The sequence below is a fragment of the Amphiura filiformis genome, chromosome 6, assembly GCF_039555335.1.
Source record: "Amphiura filiformis chromosome 6, Afil_fr2py, whole genome shotgun sequence".
Taxonomy (NCBI): domain Eukaryota; kingdom Metazoa; phylum Echinodermata; class Ophiuroidea; order Amphilepidida; family Amphiuridae; genus Amphiura; species Amphiura filiformis.
Window position 1 is genome coordinate 26185555 of NC_092633.1, and position 12626 is coordinate 26198180.

A 12626-nucleotide genomic window follows, 5' to 3' on the forward strand; every position below is an offset into this window, starting at 1 on the left:
CAATCACAATCACTTTGTTTGACATTAGCAACAATGAGTTGTACTATCATTTACCATAACAATGCTGCTCACACAGTGTTGTTACTATGCGTTTGCTTTGTAATATTTCATCCAACTGAATATAAACTATAGCATTGCACTCCCGATTGCACTGATATACCGGGTACAGGGAAATCAGATAGGCCTACATGAGTTCTGCATCTGCATCTGTAGATTACTGTGCAAACTCCTGTTCGGGTATCTCGCACAGAGTGTAGACGCGGAGCAAAGCAGCTAAAAGAGGGCCCCCTTTGTGATGTCCAGTAGGTTGCTGTTGTTGGTCTTGGTCTTGAAGTCGTTTAAGGATGGTGATTCTCTGATGTCAGCGGGTAATATATTCCATTGGGCTACAGTTCTTGGTAAGAAGGCGTATTTGTAACAGTCTTTGTTGGGTTGTGGTCGAACAAAAGAAATGGAAGAGGTCTCTGGTACGATGTCTTGGTCGGGTCCTGTCGAATTTACTGATGTCGATGGAGACGAGCTGGTTTGAGTTTGTGGACTTAACACGGTTTATATGCTAGTCTCAGGTGAAACTAAGCTCAAATTATGTATTTATTTTTTAGGCCTAATATTTCTCATGATATTGATATACAAAAGAATTGTAATATCACAATTTACTATTTTCTCATGAGAACTGAAAAGCAGTTTTCAGGCCTGTGAACTTTTCTGTTTTAGTTATAGCGCCCTCATCGTCAAAATCGTGCCACAATAGAAAGCAAAGCCAAAACATGGCTGACAATGCTGTGGAGCTGTGTGAGATGTACAGTGCCAATAATGTTGGATTTTGTATGAGTTCTTCTTGATAAATGATATATACATAATGAATATCGAAGATCATAGTGGATCCGGGGCCAGTGGTGGTGATTCTCCGCCATCAGGACAACAGGGTAAGTAGCAAGCTCAACCGGAACTTGACCATGATCTTCATCTTCTTGAGATGATTGTTGGTCATGTTGGTATACGTGAGTTCAATGAGTTCTGTGTGGTTTATGCATGTCACTGTTAGTGTTAGTGTTATGAGTCAGTAGTCATTGAGCTGACCGCGTTTGTTCCATAGCCATGGTAGTAACTCATCGTGTAATACTTACACTGAATGTAAGAATAATGTGTGTACAAAGGTGAAAATAAAAGCATAGCATTTTCTACACTACAGTCCAGGACCAGGACTCGGTTTGTGGAAAAAGGTAATGGCTGATGTTGTACAGTATGTCCTAGCCTGTCTTCACCTGCATTTCATGATTTAGTCGGGACCAGGACTCACTATAGTCTACTCTAAACAGGACTCACTTTAATATTGACAGTATTAAACACTTAAAATTTTAGCCAAAATGGACTAATTCTCTCGGTCGGGCCACATCACATCCATTCATGCATTGCCATTGGCGTGAAAACAACAATATTGCATATTTTTATTCTATTGGTCGGCTGAGGTCACAAATGGAAATAGCCTTGTAAAACCAGTGTATGCATGTGCAGTTCTCCTTTCTCGAGCTGGTTGGGGTGCGCACGCTTGTGCAAAGGGGACGAAGGGGACAATTGTTCCCAAGTCCGAGTCCGACCGAGTGAATTTGCAGAGAGTCGAACCTGGCACAATAGTGTGATAGCTTGTGATACACTCCAGAGTTCAGTGAATGCTAATGTTGTTTTCTCTCCAGTCTCCAGTGCTATTGTCAGCCGGTTCATGCCCAGATGTCCGACCAACAGAATATCCAGTGACACACAGGCAGCCACACTTGACAATAGTCCACTTTCATCAATAATACTAGGCTTTAGCTCAAATTCGAACCTCCCATCATGCCTGTTGACATAATGCAGCATGCAGCTGATTTGCAGCAAAACCCCATTTTGGTTCACATTTCTTGATTCTTGTGTATGTAAGACTGTATGGTGATGGGCTATGGATCAGGACAAAAATTACTTGAGAACTCTAGCTTCGAATTTGCACCAGTTACACATTCGAGAGTGCTTTGCTATATCTTCGGACAGCGGTGCAATTTTTTGCACTGGAGGTTATTTTTCCTGTTAATGTTGAAATTTGGATATTTGTATCTTTGGAGCAAGATTTGCCTATTTTGAACAGTCTAAAATGTTGCTGAAGTGTAATTTTAGCAACATTTTTGATGCAATCACATGTCGTGATCGGCTGTTTTTACTTCTGAACTTCCATTGCTTTACATGCTGTCATGCTTCAGTGAATCCGACTAGATTTTGAATGCAATGGTCTCTAGCCTAGAATGTGAAGCTATCGGTGAGCAAATTCTTGCCTAGACTTCTCGAGCAAGACTAAAAGTGTAACCTGGTATTGTGATGTTTTAAAATCTCAATGAGCTATAATATTTATGTATGGCAACTGATGATGGCGCTGAAACAAGGCCTGTAGGATTTTCACCCTTGTATGTGTATGTGATGATGTCATTAGTTTTAAGGTGAAGCAGACAAATTTTACAGGAAATTACCGAGCGTGAAGTGTCATACTGGGTGAAGCCGAATGCTGAACCCATTATGACACTGAATATGACACTGACTGAGCACACAATAATTTCCAGTACCATACGGACGCTGTATTCTGAGTAAGACCCAATTGGTCACTTCTCACTCACTATTCAAAATGTGATATACATACATGTACACCAATTACAGTCCATGAAATGGTCTACTTTTATAGTTGGCTTCAATTCCGAAACATAATAAGTAAAAATTCGATCCCCAATTGAGACGTGAGAGCATGTCAAAGTACTATTTTAGCCTACGTCCGGACGTCCACATATCCTACTATCACTCAAATAAGGAAACCTCTTCACAGCCCTCAAATTAACCCACAGCACCCATGGCATTTTGCCGTGGGTGCCCATCCCCACTGCCGTAATGCCCTCAAAATATATGCCCTTTATCCAAGGCAGTCCCTCTAATGAAGTTGCCGTCGGTGCCCCAGCCCTGCCCCTTCATTATAAAATCATCTATCTATGTTTGTGTGTGTTTTCTTCACTTCTGAGAAATTGCCTTGCCTTCCCTTCTCAAATTTTCAACAGTTACCATGAATGATGCCCTCTTGAAATATTGCAAACTGCTGTGCTGCCTTGCCTTTTCAGTGAAAATCCAAGGCAATTTTCAACTTGCCCTAAGAAAGTTGCCGTGCCCCTTCAGATCCTTAATTCGAGGGCTGCCTCTTCACAAATTACCTAGTACATCAAGAGTTGAAATAAACATCTTAGTTTCCAACAACAACTTTGTCATTCCTCAAAACAACATTAAACTTTATTTTAAATAAAAAATTGAAATTCTACATTTCTACAAGTTATTGAAAATTTGGTTCGATTTATGTCAACCAAAAGGAAATTTTCAAACCGCTTTATCTAGTGAATAGAACGCATGAGTTGGCTAAAATGGCAGTTTCTGTTCATCATGATTCACAAAAATCGCTATCCCGCATGCGTATTTATGAAGGGTTTATGTCATGAATATGGTATGTAACACTATGAGCTGAAATGTCATTGCCACCCCTCCACCAAGTCACATCACTATGCCTTACCAGTTCCAAGAAATTGAACTTACAACTTGCACAGACGGAATTTGGAAAAAATAACCATATGCATAAATTATGCTAATTAGCTACTCTATTAGCATATTTTGTGCTCAAAATCTGATCATTTTGAGAACCTCTCGCCCTGCTACCACTTACCAAATTTTATTACTGTACCCCCATACGGATCTCCAGATTTTGGGAAAAAGAAAAATCTTTGACCAAAAATCCAAAATGAAACAAAAGCCAAGCAAAATATACACAACCAGTGCTGTACGGTGCGACCATTTTAGGCGCATTGGCGACTAGATATTTTCTGAGGCGACTAAATATTCAATCCCTGGCGCCAATGGCGCCCAACTGTTGAAGCTTTTAATCGCCAGCAAATGCAAAACATGTATGTAACGTAGTATTCAAGAGTACGAATGTATGCTATGAATATCCATTTATCATGATATCTCGATGGAGACTTCCTGGATAACATACAGGCCTACACTGTACATGCTGTGTATGAAGTATGTAGCGTTCAATGGGAATATGTAGATTGAGTACAGCAGCTATGAACATTCAACACACATGGCTGTTCAGTTGGCGCCTCAGATTTTTTACCTGGGAGCAAAATATGGGCGCCCAAATTTATAAAGTTAGGAGCCATTGGCGCCTCAATCAGTTTTTGCACCGTACAGCACTGTACACAACCCTACACCGTGAGAAGGAATGCACTGTCTCAAAATCCCACTTTGTGGCTGAACCGATCCGATATTTTACCAGTGATGAATGTATCGGGCTGATCCGATAATCGGTTAAGCCCTAATCGGGCATGAGAATTTTCCTGCCTTTTTGTTGTCCAAATTTTTGCATTTTTATTTATTTTTAGCCCATTTTGGAGATTTTTGCTACATTTTCTGCTCTTTTTCCTGCTTTTTTAGAATTTTCCTGTTTTGTCATGGAAATCTATTCTCATGCCTGCTTAATTTTCACAGCATGTAACAAACTTCTAGCACTAGCCTTTGCTGCTGGTCAAAATGTTTCAATGGACTATCTAAAACCCTAACTAACTCTCTGCTTTTTGCCTAAGTGGAAGGAAAGAAGGTGAAGAGAAAAGTTGTTTTCCCACCCGGGAACTGTTGTCGTCAAAATCATGTGATTGTCGGCAAATGTAGTGAAAGCTATGTGATTGTCGGCAAATTGCTAGGATCATATAAAAGATTAATTTCTTTCGAAATTGTGCTGTTGTTACTTTAGGCCTATTGTAAATGTTATACTTAATTACTAAGTAAAGAAAATATTTTGATCCCCCCCACTTTTTAGATTCTTGAGTGCTGTCCTGGCTAAAAAAATTTGGGTCTACAATTCACAATAGCGACGCCCCTGGGGATGCATGGTCTTGCAGTCGCTTTGTGCTGTATGGTTTTGCGTGGTCTAGTAGCGTTAGGGTTAGTGAGTCTACTCTCCAGTTTACTTGAAAACATAGGCTGTTGAAAATCATTCCCATGAATGTAAAAATAAGATTGTATGTGTGACGACCAGGTCTATATAATTCAAAGCATAAATTCATGCCAGAGTATTGTGCAATATGCCTATTTTGTTTTGCATGGCCTACAGATGAGTTCGAATATACACCTTGGCTGGAGGTCTGGCTCTAGAAAATACCAAACAAGTCATATCTTTTTCCAAAAGTTTAAACTGACTTTCAGCACAAAAATTCACTAACCTTGAATTTTCGATGTGTGACACACATCTTCATCAGAAGAAGTCCTAAGATGTTGTGATGGACTAAAGTCATATCTTGAAAGCAAAATTTAACTTCTATGGTGCTCAAATTTGGTACACTCACCGGAGCGCTTTCACCGGGTGAACCGGCATCATCAGCAGATGTTATTTCTCTGAAGATTTGTTGTTGCTAGTGATGTTGAGACACCTCCGATGATGAAGGGTTACAGTTACACATTGACCCTGTCTGAGACAACCTCCTGACCTATCTACACCTATGACATCATCAGGGGGGTCTCAACAAATCTGTGAAAACGTTCCGGTAAGGGCTCATACGCTTTCACACAGAAAGAAGGCAGGATTCCCCTCGCTAAGCCCGCGCCTCAGGAAAGCTCGGTCATTAAACGGATTATAAAGATGGATTATATGCATCAGTGATACACCCTGCCTTTTGAAGTGGTCCATGATGAATGGGAAGAAAACAAACTGACTATGGCTCATCGCACAACCCAGGAAAGCGCTCCTAATTTAAGTGGCTAATTGCAGTGTTATAATCACACAGGATTTTAACAAAAGAAGGCTAGCATAGGAAAGCTGCAGGATGGCGCACACCTTCCTGTGTAAGGGAATTTCAATATGAGCCCTAAGGAATATACACCGGATATACACCTACAATCTTGGAAATAAGTACTTGGAACGCTTGGCACACTCTGCCGTAAATTCCGTACAGAATTTCTGATGATCATGGAAATGACATATTGGGAACAAATATGACATCTACAACAATGATTTACCCCTCCCCCATCCCCATCAATCAATGTTGGACACATTGGGCTTTTCTCAACATCGCATGGGGGAAAGGGGTGACAGTTTTCCGTTATTTACATACAAGCGTTCCAAGACTAATTCCAAGATTGTAGACTAGAGCTCTGGCTCTAGCAAATACCAAACAAGTCATATCTTGAAAGCAAAATTAAACTTCTACGCTGCTCAAATTTGGTACACTCACCGGAGCGCTTTCACCGGCATCTTCAGTGGATGTTATTTCTCTGATGATTTGTTGTTGCTTGTGATGTTGAGACACCTCCGATGATGAAGGGTTAGACATTGACCCTGTCTGGGACAACCTCCTGACCGAGATCTACACATTATGACATCATCGGAGGGGTCTCAACATCACTAGCAACAACAAATCTTCAGAGCTATACATCCACTGAAGATGCTGGTTGACCCTGTGAAAGTGTTACGGTGAGTGAGTGCACCAAATTTGAGTAGCGTAGAAGTTTAATTTTGTTTTCTATTTGCATTTACCGCTATAATAATAATAATAATACTAATTTATTCTTATATAGCGCATTACATCAAAGACCACAAGGCGCTTTACAATTAATACATGTGTACGTAAAAACAAAATACCCATTAAAATATAAATATACATCATTAAGAAATAAGAAACAAATGAAATAGGCACACGTTGAACATTGCACAAAAGGTATTGCACGGAAAAAAAATACATGCAAAATGAGCAAAGAAACATCTAAGTGAAATGTTCAAAGTGACGGCATAAGCAATAAAGCAAAATAAGTTTAACCAGACAACAATTTTGAATAAAAAACAGCAATATACTGCTTACAAATATCAAACAGAAGATGAAATTAGAATCATAAAACACGAATTTTTTAAAAAGCCAAGCTGTACACTACATAGATAACACGTGAGTAGAAAAAAAAAAAAGAAAATGAAGTATACAGCGAAGCAATATAACATATGATCAATTCAATGTAATATCAAAAATGGCAAAACACAGTATCAAATTGAATATGAAAAATTCAAAACAAATAAGGATACTTTTAACGCAAATAATACCAAAGTGGCGAAGCAAACATATTTACACCAGGTATAATACTCAAATGAAAAGAGCAATCACGAGAACAACCAAGAAAATAACTTGAGTTAAATACGAGGTGTATAGGCAAAATATTATGCGAAACATATTGCAAACTTTTGCTATACCGTATTTCGTCAAATAAACGCCCCGGGGGCATTACATTTTCCCATGACTTTTGGTTCACTTCCGGGTTTCCAATGCAGATTTTCGCCATTTATTGCTGCTATTATTGACCATGTGAGCAACTTGGTAAGCTTACTACACAAGATAGCATGGAAATATCGGAATTTTTGAAACATCTTGGTTGAAAAAAGTTTATTTGAGGGGGGCGACTATTTGACAAAATACGGTATATGATAAACATCATTCTAAGTCATATCTTCACTACAAATGCATGAACAACCCTATTTTTACAGGGACAATGTTAACCCTGCCAAATAGTCATTCACTACCTGCCTTGAATTGTGTGACAAAATATTTTTTCACTGTGATTTCAAACACACTATATAAATGTCCAGTTTTTAGGTAGAGGTTATGCAGGTTAAAGGTAGAACAGTGCACAATGTATAGTAGGGTTAGAATTATGAATGACTATTTAAAAATCCATCAGATTGGGGTCAAGGGGCAAGCTTGCCTGGGACTATTGTGTTTGAATTTTGCAGTATTACCTGTGAATTCATGTGCCTATTAATGAAAGAACTTTCAAAGTGCTATGAACTTGTGTAAATATTGCTTGTGGGGATTTTTGTTGAGGGGATGAGAGTGACAAGTTGATGGGATATTATGTGAAAGGGGAAACGTTTGTGTACTTATTTTTTTATAGCTTTTTCATGCTCTAGCAAATTATGAAAAATAACCAGGTAAAATTACCAGGTGCGTACACCTTGAGTAACAAGCTGTGTACGCCTGTGATTGAGCAACGTTTAGAGCAGTTTGAAAGATTTTTTTTCTGCAAAATCAATACAATAACAGCAGGCTTTTGCAATAAATATAGACCTACATGTATACTAGAATATAATGAAAACATGTAAGGGCTCATATTGAAATTCCCTTACACAGGAAGGTGTGCGCCATCCTGCAGCTTTCCTATGCTAGCCTTCTTTTGTTAAAATCCTGTGTGATTATAACACTGCAATTAGCCACTTAAATAGGAGCGCGCTTTCCTGGGTTGTGCGATGAGCCATAGTCGGTTAGTTTTCTTCCCATTCGTCATGGACCACTTCAAAAGGCAGGGTGTATCACTGATGCATATAATCCATCTTTATAATCCGTTTTATGACCGAGCTTTCCTGAGGCGCGCGCTTAGCGAGGAGAATCCCGCCTTCTTTCTGTGTGAAAGCGTGGTAGGGTATTTCTGTTTTTCAATATGAGCCCTAAGTTGGATTTTTGCTTGAGAATAAGTACCGGGTAGTTACTTACATCATTACATGTAGAATGTAGATATTGCAGTGGAAAGTGTATCTGAACACAGTGTGGATGGGAGTTTCAAGAATAATTAGTGGCTTGTTACAGTTCATCAATGTTCTAATTGGGGCATTTTTAGAACAATCAGTCAATCATAATAAGCAAATCATGAGTATGGCAAATGTAAAACAATAGATACGATAAATGCAAATAAAATTCTGCGTATCAGGAAGGTAGAAAGTATGACATACAGGCTGAGTCAAAAAGAAGTAAACTCATGTTTGAGGGGCTGTAACTCAAGATCTGTAGGGAATCTGCTAAAATGAAAATACCACTGGAAAGAGCAAATTCGACACGTCTAATTTAAAAAAGAAATTGTTGGAATTGCTCACAGCAAACTCAAGTTATACTCATTTGAATACAACCACCCATTTTTGTAGCTGCACACGGTTTCACTTCCCAAGTAGGGCCTACCTATTATATTGATTGGTAAGGCGCGACATTCAAATGCAAAAGTTCTGTGACAGGTGTGGTTTTGATCAATAATTCCTACATGTTAAAGGGCTCTTTTGAATTATGAATTTTACCTCATTGCACTACATTATAATAAAACGGGCCAAATGACAACATGGCACCACACTTTAACGCACGGGAGAGCACGTTTCTGTCGACGAAGTATCATGAGAGTCCCACTGAAGTTCAGCGTCTTTTTTTCGTCTCCAATTTCCTACAGCTAACCGGGTTTCATGTAAGGCGGAAATATATAAGAAAGTAAACAAGCTTAATGTGCATGGGACACTAAGGAACAGACAGCCGGAAGCTTCAGGCAGACCACGAACTGCTAGATCACAAGTGAACATTGCTAGAGTTAGACATGCGTTACAGCAAGTCCAAAGATCAGCTCAATCCTTTACCCAACATTCACCAATCAAGCTTCTGCCGGATCGTTCGTAAAGACTTGAATTGGTATCCCTTACAAACTATAGTACCGTCATGGACTTTGTTGAATATTAATTAAAAGCAAAAGTTGTCTTTTCAACAATAAATCCTGTTAGCATTTTGCTGATTCATCGAAATTGAAATGGATGAAAATCAATCAGCCGTGTGCAGCTACAAAAATGGGTGGTCGTATTCAAATGAGGATAACTTTAGTTTCCTGTAAGCAATTGCAACAATTCTTTTTTTTTTTTTATTTAGACGTGTAGAATTTGCTCTTTCCAGTGGTATTTTTATATTTAGCAGATTCCTTGCAGATCTCGAGTTACAGCCCCTCAAACATGAGTTTACTTCTTTTTGACTCAGCCTGTACCTGTTTTCTCAGGCAAGTGAGACTGTTGAATTCAGAACCCACCAGTGGCTCACTAGGAAGATTTGCAACATTGGGAGGGCTGACAGAATGAACATTTGTTGATGACCCATTATGGGGGTGCCAGGAGGGGTCTGAGCCCCAAGCCTCTGGTTCCTAAGCATATGCCAAACAGTCAATGCTGGGGTTAGCCATTACATGTATTTGCATTGATGCTTTATGAAATAAGCATGCATCTGAAGGGTATTCAAGCCCCCCCATTTCAAAATTATTGGGGGGGGGGGCTGAGCCCCAAGCCTCTGGTTTCTAAGCCTACTGTATGCCAAACAGTTAATGCTGGGGTTAGACATTATTTGCATATTGATGCTTTATGAAGTAAGCATGCATTTTAATATTAATTAAAATAAATTTTTTCTAAGTACCAAAATTCATATCATTCAGTTTTGGACATTGAAATGATGGTAGCAAAATAGTTGAAATTGACCAAAGGGTATTCCTGATTTCATCATATGCTGCCAGTACTAGGCATTGTATAAACAAACATCCAAACAAACGGCAGGCAGGTTGAAATATCAGATTTACCCCAGGGAAGAGTCAGGAACTGTGTTGATTCTGTTGTGTAAATTTTAATTATAGAATGTGTTACTGGATAAATAAAATAAAAGGTTTTCATCAAAAAGACTTCCATGACAGAAATAAGCCCATTCCCCAATAATCTCATGATCCAATAAAATGTTCCATTTCTTTGTTCTTTTTCTGTGTAAAGTGACTTGATGTGTAAATTAGGAAATGGTATGACCGATGGACCAGCATTTCTATTCACAAATCCACGGATTAGCGACATTAATACACTTAAATGCATTCAAGTTTAAATACTATACAATGAAGTAGCATAGATATTGTTCAAAAACAAAAGCAGCTTGATTTGTAATAGGATTTGATCGTCCATGCATATGATGAAAGGAAATTTGTTTTCAGTTCACACCATGTAAGTGATCAAGAATTTTGTTTGAGTCAGAATTTTGAGCAAGAATTTACTTGTGCAAATACGGCAGGCATACGGAGAAGACGACAAGAGAAATTTACTTGTAGAAATACTGCATGAGTCATTGACACTTGGGCAACAGCAGCATCTCAGCAGCAGGAGATTGTTTAGTCCAAGACGATTGGACACATATTTGTCTCTTTACACCTGCTTTTATACCTACCATTGAATATAACAAAACAATAAAGCATGCGTGACTAAGAACCGCTGTCTTAAGAGTCGTATTGGTTCATTTATATGTGACGTGGTATATATCGAAAGCAGACACTTTTGGGCAGGATCGGTTTTTTTTTCACAATTTGGATTTGTTGCGAATTTGTGGTGTTATTAATGTTCAAAATCTTCTCCGATACCACTTTCAGACTGTCCGGAATATAACTGGCATCTTGTATTTTTTGAGACATTTTTCAAGGTCAAGTTAATTCCTACTCTCAACATTGTCAATGATATTTTTAAAGGCCGATATCTCAATTTCCAATTTTATAATACCATAAGTTACAAACTCAATATCTTCCACTTCGGAATGTCCGATTTCATTGGGGAAAATGGTGTTGTGGAGCAAAATATCTGTAAAAACCTTAAAATTGATAACCTGCCCAAAGTGTCTGTTTTTGACATGAAACATCACATACATACATGTATGTCTGTATGGCATATATAGGTTGAGGGAAGGGTAAATTTGAAGTCCTGTGAGTCTGACTAGAGAGCAGCCACAGCATCTTGGCATAGAACAAGGGTAGCGTGTGTATGAGAACAGCGTGCTCCTTGCTATTATTGGATTGCACCATTAATCTATAGCATTGTCAGTGAAACCATTAATCTCGCACTTAGTCAATGGAATTAAAGATTGTGTATGGACCGTGTTGATTAGAAATAGTGATGATTATGGAAGGGAACGAAAAGTTGGCATGAAAAATAGGCACTTTGAAGTGAAAGTGAAGTGCTGTTGCTAAGTTACATCATTTGCAAATTGTTAGCAAGCATATTATGGAGAAGCAAAGTGATTTTCTGTTGAATTTGTAATTTTTAGATGATTGTTATTTTTTCCTTGAATAGTTTTGCTCTAGTTTTGGTTATTCTCACTTAGTTTGGCATGTATTTTTGTACATTTTGTTTGGAAGTAGTGCTGTTTTAAACTTGAAGGGTAATTAGAAGTCCCGATTGTGAACAAAATCATTAATTATTTGTGAAAAATGTCAGTTTTTTGACAAGAGGCATTTTGAAATGAAGATCGAGTGTATAAAAGGAAGATCACCTGCCTTTGCCCAAATGTACAGTGTTGCCAAAAGATTTCAGCCCCAATCGCGGGTCAAATAATAGAAAAGTCACCCATTTTTCTCTTTACCATTGGTTTCTATGGGGCAGGAAACTATCGGAAGTCGCGGGAGCCAATGTTGAAAAGTCGCCCAAATTTTTTCTTAACCATTGGTTTCTATGGGACAGGAAATTGTCAAAAGTCGCGAGGAAAATCTTCAAAAGTCGCCCAATTGGGCTACCAAATCGCAGGTTTGGCAACCCTGCAAATGTGTCTTCCTTCAGAAAGCTGTATTGTTTTAGCAATTAATGTATGAATAGTTTAATTCTGCTTCATCTTCTGGGCAGTATATACATTCTGTTGTTTCTAATCAATGCATGCATGCTCTGAGCTGATGTATTAAAATGAAGAAAAAATAAATAAAGGGGTCATATCTTAGAGGTCATTTGGAGGCAT

The 12626-nt window shown here is 38.6% G+C and overlaps 1 protein-coding gene across 1 annotated transcript in view; it reads left to right on the forward strand.

Annotated features, from left to right (window-relative positions):
• Nucleotides 1-761: 761 nt before the first annotated feature.
• The window catches only part of LOC140155190 (triple functional domain protein-like), a 324171-nt gene continuing 312306 nt past the window's right edge, over nt 762-12626 (forward strand). Inside the window, 1 exon segment of the mRNA XM_072177934.1 lies at nt 762-926. Coding sequence (XP_072034035.1) covers nt 860-926 — 67 coding nt within the window. The 5' untranslated portion in view covers nt 762-859.